We start from the raw sequence: 18,574 nt of genomic DNA, 5'->3' as shown, positions 1-18,574 counted from the left end.
ATCAATTTCAAATAATGCACAGAATAAAAGAAACCAAGTTTCAACCAAACAGGTAAAATAATTAACAGGAAAAGGTCAAACAAATTTAAAGTATACAAATCAAATCAATGATGGAGAATATAACAAGATTTAATAATTTAATTAATATGCAACCATGATCTTCATAATTTAAACGCATAATCCTTCACATTTAGTCCGTGTACACAATCGTCACCTCGTGTACACGACTTTCATCACAATAAAATTAATACCAATCCTAGGAAAACTTTCCCCCACACAAAGTTAGACAAGTCACTTACCTCGACTTGCTCCAATTTAACCAAGTAGTATATTTTTTCCTCGATTTTTCGATCCCGGTCAACTTGTATCTAGTCATAATTAATTCGATACAGTTAACAAAAATTATAGAATTAATTTTATAAGAAAATACTATATTTTTTAATAAAAATCCGAAATTAACTCAAAAACGTCTCGCAATCCGGCGAAAGTTACGAAATTTGAGCGTCCATTCAATCATGAGTCTAACCATACCAAAATGACTAAATTCCAATAACAATTTGACCCTCAAATCCTCAAATCTATCCATGAGAGTTTTTCAAAATTTTCCAACTTAAATCACCAATTAAATGTTAAAAACATTGATGGATTCGGGTAATCTAGCCAAGATTAAGTTAAGAACACTTACCCCGATGTTTTCTCTCAAAATCTCCCAAACATAGCCTCAATCTGAGCTTCAAATCGTTAAAAATGGAAAATGGGACGAAGTCCTATTTTCTGAACTTAAACATTACATCCAGTGGTTTCTTCTTCGCGAACGCGACCCTTGACTCGCGTTCGCGAAGCACAAAACTGTGTTGCCCAACTTTCCTCTTCGCGAACGCAAAGCTTTGCAAACTCAGACCTTCGCGAACGCGTCCCTTACCTCGCAAACGCGTAGAACAAAAGACTGGGGTTCCCAGCTGCCTCACTCTCCTTCGCGAACGCGACGCCACTCACGCGTTCGCAATGCACACACTGCCCTACCCTTCGCGTTCGTGTTCGCGTTCGTGTCCTCTCCTCCGCGAACGCGTAGAACAAAAATCTCACCAGCTCAGAACTCTCTTCGCGAACGCGAAAGAGGAAACCAGAAAAATTACAGCAGCAGATATCAACTATCTCACCAAGGCCAAAAATGATTCGTTAACCATCCGGAACACGCCCGAGCCCCTCAGGACCTCAACCAAATATACCAACAAGTCCTAATATATCATACGAACTTAGTCGAGTCTTCAAATCACATACAACAACACTAAAAACATGAATCACACATAGATTCAAGCCTAATAAACTTTGAAACTTTCAATTTCTACAAACGACGCCGGAACATATCAAATTAAGTCTGATTGACCTCAAATTTTGTACACAAGTCATAAATGACATAACGAAGCTGTTAAAATTTTCATAACTGGATTCCGACCCCGACATCAAAAAGTCAACTCCCCGGTCAAACTTCCAAACTTAAATTCCTATTTTAGCCATTTCAAGCCTAATTTTACTACGGACTTCCAAATAAAATTCTGATCACGCTCCTAAGTCCAAAATCACCATACGGAGCTGTTGGAATCATCAAAATTCTATTCTGGGTTCGTTTGCATATAATTCGATATCCGGTCACTATTTAAATTTAAACTTTTAATTTTTCTTCAAAATTTCATATCTCGGGCTAGGGACCTCGCAATTTGATTCCGGGCATGTGTCCAAGTCTCAAATCACGATACGGACCTACCAAAACTGTCAAAATACTGATTCGAGTCTGTTTGTTAAAAATGTTGACCAAAGTCAACTCAGTTGAGTTTTAAAGTTCTAATTCATATTTTAATCCATTTTTTCACATAAAAACTTTCTAGGAAAATTTTATGAACTGCGCACGCAAGTCGAGTAATAATAAATAGTACTTTTCAAGGTCTTAGAATACAGAATTAATTATTAAATTTAAAGATGACATTTTGGGTCATCACACTTTCAACCATTAAAACTTGTAACAAATGCTTCAAATACTTCTAACTAGTCATAATAAACGAGTTTGAAGCATTGGAATTACCTTTAGTAAATCAATCTTGAAAAATCACAACTTTGGTGATTTTTGTGATCTTGAGGATTTGATGATGAAATCTAGTATTTGGATGTAAGAATGATGCTAGAACTCATGTATATTGAGTAAGAATCAACTCAAAACATCATTAACAACTTACCTTAGTTGAGTGGACTTGATTTGAGCTCAAATCGCCTCTTCACCTCAAGAACCCTAATCACCAATACACAAAATTCTCTCTTCCCCCGATTTTGTATTTATAAGCCCAAATTTCTGGGTTTCGGATGCGGCCCTGGATGCTTCGCATCCCCACTTCACTCTTCTTCGAAGCTCAGATGCGGACTCGAACGCTATGGCAGTACTTCACTGCCAGCCTTCGGTGATTTGATCATAACGTCTTGTAGGAATGTCCAAATGACGAACGGTTTAAAGAGTTATAAACTAGACTCAAAGAACTTTCATTTGATAGGTTGAACTCCACATAAATCCTTATATATATATATATATATGCTCATCCAAAGTTAGGCCATATACGTACTCATTTAGAACTTTAGTCTTTAAGTAATTTCCAACTTGACTTGGGCTTAGGATTATCCTTAGACCCCACACCACTTATAATATGCCTCGTACACTCATTACCATATCCAATTGATATCCATCATATTAATAGTCCTCATTTGCATATAAAATAATATAATTAGCACACATCAACTTTCTTAATAGCGCTTAAGTACTTCGAAATTTTTCAGGGTGCTACAGTATTTGCTAAAGGAAGGGTACAAAAAAGACCCTATATGACCTTGTGTCTTTATGAAGAGGCCTGGATCTGAATTTGTCATCATAATTGTGTATGTTGATGACTTGAATATCATTAGCACTTCTAAAGAGTTTTCAAAGGTTGTAGAGTGTTTGAAGAAAGAATTTGAAATGAAAGATCTTGGTAAGACAAAATTTTGTCTTGGCCTACAAATTGAACATGTAACAAATGAAATTTTTGTCCATCAATCAACATACACTGAAAAGGGTTTTAAGCGATTTTGCATGGATAATGCACATCCATTGAGTACCCCAATGATTATGAGATCGCTTGACATAAATAAAGATCAATTTCGACCTCAAGAAAATGATGAAGAGCTCGTTGGTGATGAAACTCCATACCTTAGTGCAATTGGGGAGCTAATGTATCTTGCCAACAATACCCGACGAGATATTACTTTTGGAGCAAGCTTATTAGCAAGATTCAACTCCTCCCCAACAAGAAGACATTAGAATGGTGTTAAGCATATATTTAGATATCTTCGAGGAACTCTAGATATGTGATTGTTTTATTTTAATGAATTAAAGCTAGAAATGATTGGCTATGCCGATGCAGGTTATTTATCTGACCCACACAAAGATCGGTCTCAAACAGGCTATGTGTTTACGTTGGAGGCACTGCCATATCTTGGTGATCGACTAAGCAATCAACCGTGGCTACTTCATCTAATCATGCTGAGATAATTATTCATGAAGCAAGTCGGAAATGTGTATGGTTGAGGTCTATAATACATATTATTCGTGACAAATGTGGTTTGAAATGTGACAAACTACCCATAATTTTGTATGAAGAGTAGTACATCATGCATAGCCCAATTAAAGGGAGGATTCATAAAAGGAGATAAGACAAAGCACATTTTATCAAAATTATTTTTCACACATGATCTTCAAAAGAATAGTGATATCGATGTGCAACAGATCCGTTCAAGTAATAATATGGCTGATTTGTTCACAAAATCTCTACTAACGTCAACCTTCAAGAAACTAGTGTACAAGATTGGGATGTGAAGGCTCAAAGATGTGAATTGATGCTCTCATCATGGGGAATTAATATGCGTTGTACTCTTTTTCACTTACAATGTTTTGTCTCACTCGATTTTCCTTGCAAGGTTTTTAACGAAGCAACCAAAAGGCCTATTTCTAAACATGTACACTTTTTTCTTTCACTAGAATTTTTTTCCCTATAAAGTTTTTTCCTAATAAGGTTTTAACGAGACACATTATCTATGGACATCATAGGGGAAGTATTATAAGAAAGATCAAATTATGGTGGATGTCTACTCTTACTCCATGATTATGGTGGATGTGTACTCTTACTCTATGATCTTCCTCCATGATCTTCATGTCAAATACTTAATGACATATTCTTCTTCACCTTGTAATAGATAGAAAAATACACACAATTAAAAAATAATAATAATAATGGCTCCTCTCTTCCTTTTCTCTATCTCCATTTCTTGTTCATATTTTATTAAATTACTTTTATTTTATAACATTTATTTATTTGATTCAATGTATTATTATCGACTTAATTTCAAGTCAAAAAACTATAGGAAAATGACAGGTTCCGACTGTGTTTAACATAATATGCTCTAATTAAAATACAATTTTGCCTCTTGTTTTGCCCAATATAATTCTCTTCCTCTTCCTCTAATCATTCACCTTCTCTCTCTGCCTCATCAATGGCTTTCTCTCAAAAGTCACAACTCTTGTTTTGCTCTCTCCTCTTCATCTTAATCTCCCTTTCTCTCTCCTTCAATCCTAGCCGTCCAAATAAAGATGATGATGTCCATGATCTCCTTCCTTCCTACAATCTTCCAATTGGACTTCTCCCAAATAATGTGAAATCCTACACTCTTTCTCCTAAAGACAACTCTTTTACAGTCCAACTCACACACCCTTGTTATGTACAGTTCCAAGATCAACTTGTTTACTACCAAAAAGAAATCAAAGGGAAAATGAGTTATGGTGAGGTTTCTGATGTCTCTGGAATCCAAGCTAAGAAACTGTTCGTGTGGGTCCCTGTAACAGGGATTAATGTTGATGAGGAGTCTCATATGATTGAATTCCATGTTGGGTTTTTGTCTGAGAAGTTGCCTGCTAAGGATTTTGAGACTATTCCCACTTGTAAGAATAATAAGGGGTGCCAAGATTCTCTCCTTTCTTCAATATGATGAGGTCAAAGTTCTTATCTTTATACTCCATACATTTCAATTTATGAGTCTTACTCTATATTATTTGTTTAATAAAGAATGTCACTTTCTATATTTGGTAATAATTCTTTAATTCTAACATTTCATCCGGCATGTTTTGATATATTACACATATCTTTAGTTTAATTTTGGAATATTAAATAATCTTACTTTCTTAAATTCCGTGACCAATCAAAACTAAGATAGATCAAATGAAACTGAGGGTGTACTATTTTTAATGGCTAAATCTAATACTCCTTGTAGTGTAGGTTCATTGATTTTGTCATTTATATTTAGCTTCGTGATCAAATAGTTTGAGTCTACGGGTGGTGTGACAATGAAATGCGGACTTTGTATAAATATATATTGCGAAATTCTTCATCTATTATTTGTTTGTCTCGAGCTGAAGGCAGTGTGTCCTGCTGAAAAGGAATTGTCTTTCTTGCAAAGACAAATCCTTTATCCTTGAACTCACACACACTTGTTATTTACAGTTCAAAGATCATCCTGTTTACTTCAAATGTGAAATCAGAAAGATTCAAGCAGAGAAGGTTTTTCTTATATCTATTAGACATATTGCTGTTGATGGGAAGTTGAGAAGTCAGTATGTACAACAGATTTCTTCCATGTTCAGTTATCGTCTGAGATGTTGTCTAAGGAATTTGAGGCTATTCCTACTGTAAGAATGAATAAAGGATGCCAAAATTACCTCCTTGATTCAGTATAAAATGAAGTTCCAATCCTCATAAGCATTTATAATGTTGTCAATCTGATACGCCTTATTTTATGACTTTATGTATATATAACATTTATATATATATTGTTCGAATAGAAGAGCATAAGGCAGTAGGTTCTACGAAAAGTGAGTTCTCTTTCTCCCAAAGACAACTCCTTTACCATTGAACTCACATGGCCATGTTATATATTGTGTATATATAACAGGAATTAATTATGATGAAAAGTCAGATATGATAGAGTTTCAAGTTGGGGTTCTGTCTCAGAAGTTGCTCTTGGAAGAATTTTAGGCAATTCTCACTTGTAAGAATAAGGGTTCCCTAGAATATTGCCTTGCTTCAATAGAGGTGAAGTTCTAATCTTTGTATGCATAATGTTGATTCCAATAGTCCAAGGACTTTGGGTCCATTATGTTGTTGAAATTGGCGATTCACATTTTTGTTAGTATTACTAAGAGGTGGATCCAATACTTTAAGGAAGGATACATATATATGTGTGTGTGTGTGTGTGTACTGTGTGTGTATTAAGTGGTTAAGGGTTGAAGAAAAACTTGGGGATCTTAGGCTTGGATTCCAGACACAGCCGTCAAAAACAAGTCCGTTTGCCTTATCCTTGGTTAGTAGATCACCTGGTAGATTAGTCGAATGTGCACAAGCTGGAAAAAATGCCATCATTACGCAAGCACAGTTCATCAAGAACGTCTAAGAAAACATCTCCAGTAACCAAAGTCTCAGGACAAATTAGACATATTTGGAGATAATTGAGATATGAGAAAATGCTTAGAGAAATATCGAGAATAAGTACAGAAAGAGCAAAGATCAACTTGCTAGCTCTTTTCTTCTTAATTATAACTTTTGAGTTTCAAAAAGTAGACAGCAAATCTAAAATATAGGGATCTATGTAATTCTTGTTAGTTCACTAGATGGTCCAAGTTGGTCCTTACAAAATAGGTAAATGTTTTCTGTTCTGAGAAACCAGTGTTTGCTTCTTGTGGAATTAGGTTGGTAAAGATAAACAGGTGTTATGTTGGTCCTTTAGATGTGGATATCATGGCAAGCCACAATTTCCTATTACAAGGAGCTCCTAAAGTGTTATGTATCTTGTATCTATTGATCATTGCTTCTGCGCCCCATCGTTGTTGGATCTTGAGTGGTTCAACTATGGAAGGGCCAACTGATGTTCTACCTTTAAGATAGTTGAAGTTTGAAAACTATACTTGCCAAAGAGAAATGAGTACAAGGCTATGCCGAAGTTATTTAGGATACATTCGGAGGGATAGAATCAGAAGGGAAGAAGAGGACACTAATGATACTACTACTAATTTTTTGTGCTTAAAATATGCTGTCATTGCCTTTTCTTTTCGTCCCTTTTTCAGTGTGAGTACACAAAGCATAAAAGTTTGATGCTCTAGAGCATTTTACTCCTCTGATATGAACTTTGTCTCCTTCAGAATGAAATGTATTCTAAGATTATTTAAACAGCCTCTCTGCTTCTTGAAAGTAGGGGTGCGTACACATTACCCTCCCCAGACCCCACTTGTGGGATTACGCTGGGTTTGTTGTTGGTGTTGAGATTGCTGATCCATTTGATCGTCTTGCAGGACGAACGGAGCTCTGAGGTACTGTTATGCTGCTTGTGAAGATTGAAATGTTGATGTGGCTTAAGAAATAGTAAATGTTACCTGTACGTGGAGTCTATGTACTATTCTAAGTTTTCACATTCACAGAAATTGTTGGAATGTATAGTTCATTTTATCTACACCAGAGGAAATCTTCCTTAATAGAAACACAAGAAGGGACTTCTATATTCTATCTTTGGTGTTTTTTCTTCTCTGTTCAATATTTCCAATACAAAATCTGCAAATAGTGAATGAATAACAAAATCTTTCTTTAAATCACAACTTTTATTAAATAACTCAATGCGAAGACAACATACTTCAATCGTAGTAGCTATTAAGGACAGTTTCACTTTGATCACTTTATTTCTGGTAGCATATTGGCATTTGTTGTTGCAACCATCTACTACATAATCTTTCCAATTCTTAGTATTTCAACTCTGTCCATTCACTTCTCCGCATTTATTTCATTACATACAAAGTAAAAGAGTTAGATACAGAATAATTATCTCCATATTCTCACACATTTTTCTATAGAAATGAGTTTAATACGAATATATACCCGAAAGTTTTGAACTTACATCTTGTGCCTTTCGAAACTTGTTTAGACACCATTATTCCTCCCTCCGTAACACCTTTGGCCTTGCTGCTTCTTTCGCCTTCTGGCAATGATTATGTATTCTAATTTTTCAACGATCCAAGAAAGCCAATTTGGATTTCGAGTAGAAAGCATGAAATATGCTATGAAGAATCCAATAATTAGTCCACTCCCATATCCCATAAGCATCGCCTTCCTAAATTCACTTAGAAATGTAGAATTGCTTTCTTTATCAAACTCACGTGTTGTGTTGTTTGTCTCTGGCATCCCGTTACTTCCACAACCTCTTGAAAGTGGGAATCCGCGTAATTCATCATTACCTTTATATGTATTGTTCTCAAATGTAGCAAATTGAGGTCCCCTAGGGATGCATCCTTCAAGATGATTGTAGGAGAGATTTAAAACTGCAAGAGATGTAAGCTTAGAAGCAAGTTGTTCTGGTATCTTTCCCGCTAACTGGTTAGATGAAAGGTCTAACGATTCGACTAGAGATAAATTTCCAAGTGATGGTGGTATATGACCTTGTAATCCATTATGAGACAAATTCAACACCCGAAGCGAATGGAGATCTCCCAGAACACTAGGAATATGTCCTTCAAATTTGTTGTTTGAAAGATCGATGGTGGTGTACAATGACAAGATTCTCACAACTTCACGCTCCAGTCCCTTTGTTACAACCGTTACTGAGTCTGTGTAATATAAATCCCCTTCATCACTAATTGGTGGCTTTATTGTTTGATCCATTCTCCGCATGGCTTTCAATTGTTGAAAAAGACTTGTTGGTAACTCTGCTGTAAACGCATTGCCGGAGAGATCTAGTATCCGAAGCTGAGGAAATAAGTTTTCAATGCTTGAAGTTCTAATGTGTCCATGCAATTTATTGGATCTCAAGCTTAAAACTTGTAGCGTTGGAAGAGTCCCCAACCACATAGGAAATGTGTCATTGAGATGATTGTTTCCTAAGTCAAGAACTTCCAACTGTTTGCAATTGGCCAAGGATCCTGGGATTTTTCCCTCTAGTTTATTGCCATGCAAGTTGAAACTTTTAAGTGAACTCCCAGATGTACAAGTTATTTGGAGATTTCCAGAAAGACTATTGTTTTGCATATCGAAAACCACGAGTAGTTTACTCATGTTACCCAAACATTGTGGGATTGCTCCCTTCAACTTGTTCCTTGACAAATCTAGAATTATTAATGATGTAAAATTGCAAAAAGAGGAAGGGATCTCCCCAGTGAGATTATTATTTGACATGAAGAAAAATTGTACAGAGGGTTGTGGAACAGGTAGTGATCCTTGAAGAAAATTTGACCGTAAATCAATAGCATATAGAGGAAGAAGATGAATGTGGTCAAAACTTGTCAACATGTTGTGGGATAGATCAAGAACTGACATGGAATGCATCCAATTAGACCATGCCCAATCAGGAATTGTTCCTTGAATCTTGTTATGAGAAAGATCTAACTGCTCAAGATTCTTTGCTGATCGCAAAAAATCCAATTCATTTACTTCACAAGCAGACAACAGTAAGCTTGTCAAAGATTCAGGCAAGGTAGACTTGGTTTTGTTCTTATTGGTTAGCGAAATACTATTATATGAAAGATCAAGATCGGTAAGTTGTTTGAGGTTTGAAAAGATGCTGACGTCTACATTGCCACTAAAATTGTTAAATGAAAGATAAAGTATTGTTAGATTCACGAGGTTCTGAAGTGACTTGGGAAGCGGACCTTGCAACTGGTTGTGTCCTAAATTAATCCGGACTAATGTATTGTACTTGAAATCCTCAAGCTGACCGGAAAAGTGGTTACGACTCAAGTCTAGTTCACTTAGTGATGGAAGAGAGGATATCCATGATGGTAACGCTCCATTCAAAGAGTTATTTGTTAGCAGAAGTGTGTTTAGATTCTGCAGTCCACTAGTAAAAGGAGGAATTGGTCCTTCAAGATGGTTATTTCGAAAATCCATAAACTCTATACGGGTGAGATTCCAAAGAGATTTTGGAATAGGTCCCGAGAGATTACAAGAATTAAGTTGCAAGGAGCGCAAAGATGTTAGATAGCCAAGAGATAGAGGAATTGGTCCTTCAAGATGGTTCTTTGAAAGGTGCAACAACTCTAGACGAGTGAGATTCCAAAGAGATTTTGGAATTGGCCCCGAGAGATTGCAAGAATTAAGTTCCAAGGACTGCAATGATGTTAGATAACCAAGAGATTCAGGCAAATCACCATAAAACTTAACTGGAGAAAGATCTAACTCCCTGAGAGATGCACTGCTGTTCCATTTGGTCTTTGGAAAATAACCACCAAGCTGATTATTGTTTGACAATGTAAGAACTTGCAAGTTTGGCAAGTGAAAAATAGTCTCAGGAATTATCCCATTCAATTCTGTGGATCCCAACCTCAGAGTTGTTATATAAGAAGATAAATTTTGAGGTATTGCTGAAGAGATGTCTACTTCAGTAAGATCAAGCTCTCTTAAGAGGGTCAAATTCTGAAGGAGCAATTTAAAATCGTAAGGCCCGAAACTCAGCATACGTAAAGGCTGTGCGAGATGAAGGGACTGTAACTTGGAGAGATGAGAGATTTCAGAAGGAATTTGACCTAAGAAAGATGAGTAGGAAAGATCAAGATGCGTCAAACTCAAAAACCTGCCAAATTTGGGCGATATAAGCGAAGGAAGGAAATTCCTAGAAAGGTTAAGCTTTTGGAGATGAGAGAGATTGAAGAGGCTGCTATTGGAATCAATCTTCCCTACTAGATTGCTGCAACTGAGATCAAGCTCAATCACATGGCCAGTCATTTCATCGCATATCACTCCATCCCATAAGCAGCAATCTCTGCTCATATTCCATGTACTCGTTTTTGCATAAGATTTCTGACCACACCAATAAGATGAAGAAGAGGCTTCTACAACAAGTGTTTGCATGAATTCTACAAGGGCAAGGCTTTGACCTTTGCTGCATGATTGAGGCTGTGCCAGTGAAGAAAAAGCAAGCTGACAGGGAAAGAAACATAGTAGAATTAGCAGTAGGTGCCCAAATATATAGCCCATTTTCGCGATAGTATAAATAAAAAAGTTGGTAGACAAGAAACGCAGAAAGCTTTGCTTTTTGTTATTTCCAAATCAAGATTCATGATATATATATATATATATATATATATATAGGTGGATGCTATGAATTCTTTAAAAAGTTAGTCTGCTAATCCAAAATTTCAGCTTTGAAATGTTATACTGCAGTTGTTAAGCCAAACAAATCTGGACCATATTCATTATCAAGGTGGCAGTCAGTAAGTAATTATGGTTTGCGGTGTGATACAGTCAAACGTCTCTATAACAGCTTTGTTTGTTCTGGATATTTTTGGATGTTATAGCGAATTGCTAGCATGGAATTTGATTCCGGAAAAAACTTGGCTTTTATGGTGAAGTCATCGGTTGTTGGGGACAACATCGGGAGGCGACATCGCTCGTGTCAGCTGATGGATTTTGGCAACGGAACGGCGCGGCCTCGTGCAAGTAGCGCCGCAAGGTGCCGTGCACATGAGGCTAAACTCAGTACGTGCCGATTGCCATCGGTTGTTGTGAGTTGTGTCTGGCATCGCTCGTGGCGGCTGATGGATTTTGGCAACGGAACGGCGAAGCGTCGTGCAAGTAGCGCCGCAAGGTGCCATGCGCATGGGGCTAAGCTCAGTACGTGCCGATTGCCATCGGTTGTTGGGGGAAACATCGGGAGGCGACATCGCTCGTGGCAGCTGATGGCTTTTGGCAACGGAACGGCGATGCCTCGTGCAAGTAGCGCCGCAAGGTGCCGTGCGCATGGGGCTAAACTCAATACGTGTCGATTGCCATCGATGATTGTTATGGGCAACATCGGGAGGCGACATCGCTCGTGGCGGCTGATGGCTTTTGGTAACCGAACGGCGAGGTCTCATGCAAGTAGCGCCGCAAGGTGCCGTGCGCATGGGGCTAAGCTCAGTACGTGCCGATTGCCATCGATTGTTGTGAGTTATGCCTGGCATCGTTTTGTTATACAAGGATATCTAACTATATCTATTTCATTGAAGTGAATGCAATGAGTTATCCATTATAACATGTCAAGGACAAAACCAGTACTTGAATTTTAGCTCAAGTTAATGCACAAATCTGTCTTTCCGTTGAAATTTTCAAATGAAAGCCTACTATGGACAAACCTTTTCCAAGTTGATGTTTCACTTTGATTTTAGTGATTAACAGTTGAAAAGAACATATGACCTATACTACATTTAACTGGTCAACAGATCGCTATTAGGGAGTAAATTCCATTAAATGGTGTAAGGAAAGTAGGTGGAATGGATTGGAAGGAAACTGCTTCAATCAAATTATTTATGTGAATATACTGCAAGACTGAGTCAAGTGGCCAACTGCCCATGTCTTCTCATTTACTCAAGTATTTTTTCCATGGAAAATATCTTTTCTATCCTGAAAAATGTTTTCGAGTGCAAGGTTGGTGAGGGAAATTATATGAAAAGAGTATATTAAAGCCTAGATAATTAGCCTTCCGAGAGTGTTTTGATCAAATATTTTAGTACTAAACGTCAGAAGCCACTATAGTTTACTAGCTATTTACCAAATGCAGCTATTGTTTCAATAATTACTATTCATAGAAAAAGTTTTGTTGTCAGCAGCTTGTATCAACTGTATTCGTTCATGCACAATGATTGTATCAATGCATATGATTTAATGGGAAAGCTAAAATCGTGGGACAAGATCTTTTTAAAAACGAAAAAACCCAATAATAAGCATGTATATAAGTAATTGTTGCCAGAATTCTTTTTAGGTTGTCATTTTACTCTGATTTTAGTCATTAGTATTTGTTGAACAGAACATGCCTCAAGCCAATACACAAATCTGGACTCAATTGTTGTCCTATTTTTGCATCTCATTTAGTGAAGAAAGGGACAGTTCCGAAGGAATGAGACATTTTAAGTCAATACACATACTTTCACTTTGATGGTAAACATTGTTTAACTAGACTTATGTCTTCATGCCTCATCAGACTTTTATGCTTTGTTTAATTAGACTAGAAATACATCTAGTAAGAACAACTTAATTATTTATCATTACCTTCATATGAATTTGATAAGTTATGCGTCTTTTGTTTTGATGATTTGACAAACTTCATGAGAGAACCATATAAGGAACCTGATACAATTAGTTCCCTTGCGTTCAGAGTAACTAGTCAGATGTCTGGTTCAATTCTCAATGAAATCAGATAAGGGAACAACAGTGGGAACAGATATGGATCAGTTCCCCTGGTCGTCGTGCGGTCAACTCTACAACTGTAAAAGTTGTTGCACTGTACCGTCTGGCAAGCTGCTGCACGTACCGTATTGCAGCAGTACAACAGCACAGTTGTAGCTTGCTAAGGACAAACTAAAGGACACTTTATTGCATCATCCTGGATGACATCACACACACATATTATCAACATGAGGCAAGGGATTTCATCTCTCTAACACTTGCAAAACCAAATATCATATTCTCTCAAATGTCAGTCACCACCTCTCTCAACAACAAAGTTGCTGCAACCTCAAGGACCAGATCCAAAGATTGAAGATATCTTAAGTCCTTAGGTTTGATTGAGTCTTTGTTATTTTGTTCTTCATTTGTAATCATACACTACTTTCAAGAAGTATCTTTGTAGGACAGATTTAAACCGCCGTTTGGTTTAGTTTCTTGACTAGAGTTAGTCAAGTTTTGTTGCTTTGTAATAGAGTTATTGCAATGGGATTACAATAGAGTTATCTTAAGGGGTGAGGGATTAAGAGTTTAATTTCTAGATTGACTAGAGTTAGTCAAGGTTTGTTGCTTTGTAATAGAGTTATTACAAAGGGCTTACAATAGAGTTATTTTAAGGGGTGAGGGATTAAGAGTTTAATTTCTAGATTGCAATAGGTTGTAATCTAAAGTTTGCTCGGTTTAGTGGAGGTAAAATACTACTAGGATATGTCATAATTTTTAATCCCTTGATCAATAAATTTTTCACGTAAATATCGCTTGTTCTTTATTTACTATTGATTTACTGTGGGAACAAATAGACAAGTTGGTTCCCTATACTGTTTGGTTTTACAGTCTGTTGCTTACCGTGGGAACTGATAGAGAACCTGGTTCTCTATACAGTTTGGTAGACTCTTAATTTCTATCAATTGGTGGTATCAGAGCAGGTTCTTTCTAAAAGGTTAACACCTATAAAGGATCTACATGGCTGCTCTACCAAACTTCGAGGAAAGACAATCAACGTACAGACCACCAAGATTCAACAGTCAATACTATGGTTGGTGAAAAACAAGAATGCATGATTTCACCATGGCTGAGGACTCGGAGTTGTGGGATATAATCTGTGATGGACCTTTTATTCCCATGAAAATTGTTGGTGAGGGAATAGTTAGAGTCCCAAAAACAAGAAAAGAGTGCAACGATGCTGATAGAAAGGTTATTGAGAAGAATTTCAGGGAAAAGAAGATTTTTGTTTGTGGCATCGGACCAGATGAATATAATTGCATCTCAGTTTGTCAGTCTGTTAAGGAGATCTGGGAAGCTCTTCAAACTACCCACGAGGGAACTACTCAGATTAAGCAGTCAAAAATTGATATGCTTACTATTGAGTATGAGTTTTTCAAGATGAAGGAGGATGAGTCTATTCAAGATACGCACACATGTTTCATCTTTATTATCAATGAGCTTCACTCCCTTGGAGAAGTCATCCCAAGAAATAAACTGGTCCGAAAAATACTCAGTGTTTTACCAGGTTCCTGGGAAAGTAAAGTGAATGCTATCATTGAAGCCAAGGATCTGCAGAAGCTAACCATTGATGAACTCATTGGAAATCTCAAAACTTATGAGATGAAGAGAAAGAAGGATCTTGAAAGAAAAGAGCCCAAGAAGGATAAGAACCTGGTACTCAAGGCTGCCGACAACGACTCAAGTAGTGATGAATCCGACATGGAGTATCTCACTCAAAGATTCCAAAAGATGATTCGAAAAAATGGTGGGATTCCAAAGAAAGGAAGTTCCAGCAGGAATTTCAAAGAAAATAATTGTTAACAAGTGCATGATCAGGTCCCTTCACGAGAAGTCTCTCTGTGAACTGCTCAATGAGAGAAAACCTAAGCTGACTTATCTGAGAGCATTTGGATACAATATGTTTTGTTCTCAACAATGGTGGCAAAGGGTCACATAACAAAGAAGATGAAGATGGAGAATTTACAAATGCTCATGGTGAAGCTATAGATATTGCAAATGAAAAGACTGATTTGATGTGTCAAGTCAAGCAGAGCGATGAAGAAGATGCAGCAGAATCTCCAAAAGGCACAAAAGAACTTAGTCCCTCTATCACCTCGACTGAAGCTGGTCATAGGATTTCTGATGTTACATCAAGTACTCCTCATACAGAACAAAGAAGTGGAAGTCATAATTATGTTGATGTTAATGATGTTTCAAATATGGAGGAACTTGGTCCTTCAAATTCTGAAGTTTAAGTACTTCAAGGATCTGATGAAAATATTTGAGATGGAGAATGCTAAGACCATTGATACACATATTGCTACTACTACTCGTTTAGACATGGACGAAACTGGTTCTCATGTCAATGAAACTATGTATAGGGGTATTATTGGATCTCTTCTGTACTTGACTGTTAGCAAACCCGATATTATTTTTAGTGTTCTGGGTTCCAATAAAGCCTAAAAGAATCTTACTTGAAGGCTGCCAAAAGCATTCTGAGGTATCCTAAGGGAACGTAGGACTTGGTCATCTTCTATCCTTCAGGAGATAATTTTGACTTGGTTGGATATGCTGATGTTGATCATGTTGGATATCTGGTGGATCGAAAGAGAACATATGGAATGGCACATTTTCTGGGGTCATGCTTGATCTCATAGGGTACAAAGAAACAAAACCATGTGGCTCTTTCTACTATTGAAGCTGAATATGTGGATGTTGCTTCTTGTTGTGCTCAATTGTTGTTGAACAAGTAACAACTAGAAGATTTGGGCGTGTTTGCATATTGTATATTGTTGTTATGTGATAATACAAGTGCTCTAAATATTGCAAAGAACCCGATACAGCACAAGGAGACAAAGCACATTGATGTGCGACATCACTTTTTGAGGGATAATGTTGAAAAGGGTCTGATTTATATGAAGTACTGAAAGACGGAGGACCAGGTAGCAGGCATTTTCACCAAGGCGCGGAGTTGGGGTTGATCAAGCTTAACTAAGGACCTGGTCCCTCGATGATTGGCTATGTTAAGAAGGAAATGTGCAATGCTAAAAAGTATTTTTTGGCGACATCTAACTCAAATCTATACTATTACAGGTATACATACATGGCAGTTTCAGGACAAAACAAGTAAGAGTGGCATTGCACTTCTAAGAGTTTTTGCTCAGATTTTCAAAAACAATCAAGGAACCTGGTTCCTGTGACTCAGGTTAGTAGTCTCTTTAATACTTATATGCCTTTTTAAACTGCTGAAGTATAATGTCATTAATTTATTCTTGCCTCTCTCTAAATTTTTGAAGTCCAAAATGTTAAAACTTTTCTGAACTGACCCGTTGCCCTAAAAAAAAAAATTCCTTCTCTTACACCCAACCAAAACCGATTCTTTTCTTCAAAATCAAAATCAACTTTATCTCAAAAAGAATCCTTCTTTACAAATATGCCAGAAGTGAACCCAACCTTGTCACCTTCCAAAATCCTAACTCCATCTGAATCAAAACTCCAAGAAGTCTTTGGTAGATTTTGATGTGAGTTTAACTGAAAGAGAACGGGGTAGATCTAATAGTCTATAGCGTGAGGCTGAAATTATTGCTAGGTTTGTAGAAGTCTTGAAGGATGGAGGAATTGGTGAATGTGCTGGAAAAGGGAAAACTAAATGAGGGACCTGATCCCTCAAGTCCTTCTCGGGATGTTAATTCTAATGATGATCTTTTTTTTTTTGAGTTCTCTGTTTAAACGAACTTTTGATTCAATAAAAAGGATTGATGAAAAGTAGGTTAATTGATGATAAAGTGGTGTGACCTGCTGATGTTGTGAATATAGAAGAGAGAATGAATTCAAAAAAGAAAAAAATTGAGAAAAGAAAGTCGGCTGAGAAAGATGCAACAGATGATAAGGGTGAACAGATTGAGAAGAAGAACATGGAGACATGGAAAGGATAGTGTGAGTGAGGAACCTGGTTCCTTGCAGAAGAAAAAGATTGAGTTATCAGGTTTTGAGAGATAGAAGACTCTGAAGTCTCAAAAAGTGTCGTGGGAACATATAGACAAGCTGGTACTGAATTTACATATATGGATTAACGTATTATACTATTCACTTGCACAAGATTTAATCATGGGTTTAAATTATATGTAATGACTATTTAAAAAAAGTTACTCTACCAGTTTAGTGTAACATATGAATACAAATTAAGTGCTAGTATTATAAATTGATATATCAGAAAAATATAATTAATTATATTTAAATGACTTGATTGTGTAATTATTATTTTTCTTTTGTAGACGTTGCAAAACTCTGGGAAAAAAAAAATTACTGGTTTGGATATTTCCTTGGTTTTTTTCTATATAAAGGGATGAATATTGGAAGTATGACTCTTACGAAATTGCTTGTAAAGCACAATCGGTGGAAACCTCATTAAATGTTGGCTGCAACTACTTATTTTTCCTTTTTTTTATGTTGTTGAATCAATTTTGTATGGTTTCTCTTCTTCAAACCTCATTATTTGAGTTGCATTGTTTTACTAGGAAAAGAAAAACAGATATATTATATCTGCGCAAATCTTGTAATTAAATAGATAGATAATGCATTAAACGTTGGCTGCAAATATTTATTATTATTATTATTATTTGGTAAAATAATGCCTTAAATATAGGTAAAATCTTTTATATTAATTACCCAAAATAAAATTATTACGTGCTATCTCTGATTTTAGTTTAATATCTCCTATTTTATGATCCTAAAAGCTAAAAGCCTAAACCTTTGCAAACTCGCTGCAAAACTCGAGTGGTAAGCTTTCTTCTATTTCTATGTATTTTTGTCTTGTGAGACCAACGAGATTCTCCCTATTATTTTTCAATTGTGAAATACAAAATATGTTTGGGTCTTATGTTACTGTATAAACCTTGTGATTTTTGGATCAAGTGGATTCATATAATTAATCCCAACTAGTTTAAGATGAGGGTAGTTGTTCTGTGTTGTTGGTCTTCATTTTTTTTAAAGCTTTTTTATTTTGTGTTGCTGTTATAAGTTAAAATTTGATTCCCATGCCAGTTGATAATTGCAAAGATTGGATTTTGTGACTTGGGATATGATGGTGTGGAAGTCCAGGATTATGTTAGTAGGTAATCGAGAGTTTCTTTTTCCATACTAGTAGTATTAGTATTATGTTTTGTATTTTCTTATTCTTAGATTTATATTACTACATATTGTTTCTTTTGCTTCGGTTATTTGTTATCTTATTGTTACTGCTTCTTTTTTCATAGCTTTTCCCCTATTATAAATTTTTTTTCCAAAAC

The 18,574-nt window shown here is 36.4% G+C and overlaps 1 protein-coding gene and 1 long non-coding RNA gene across 2 annotated transcripts; one reads left to right on the top strand and one right to left on the bottom strand.

Moving 5' to 3' along the window:
* Positions 1-4,492: 4,492 nt before the first annotated feature.
* LOC107772457 (uncharacterized) lies at positions 4,493-7,623 on the top strand. The gene is made up of 2 exons (XR_012703934.1): positions 4,493-5,065; positions 7,415-7,623. It is a non-coding gene; the product is annotated as an uncharacterized LOC107772457 (long non-coding RNA).
* Positions 7,624-7,698: 75 nt separating this feature from the next.
* Positions 7,699-11,239, bottom strand: LOC107772505 (receptor-like protein Cf-9). Its single transcript, XM_016592005.2, has one exon. It carries the CDS (start codon positions 11,076-11,078, stop codon positions 8,034-8,036), a length of 3,045 nt encoding a protein of 1,014 aa, XP_016447491.2. The 5' UTR covers positions 11,079-11,239; the 3' UTR covers positions 7,699-8,033.
* Positions 11,240-18,574: the final 7,335 nt, after the last annotated feature.

Source organism: Nicotiana tabacum, chromosome 20, assembly GCF_000715075.1.
Source record: "Nicotiana tabacum cultivar K326 chromosome 20, ASM71507v2, whole genome shotgun sequence".
NCBI lineage: Eukaryota > Viridiplantae > Streptophyta > Magnoliopsida > Solanales > Solanaceae > Nicotiana > Nicotiana tabacum.
The sequence above is the reverse complement of the archived record's forward strand: the minus strand, read 5'-3'. Positions and strand labels throughout refer to the sequence as shown.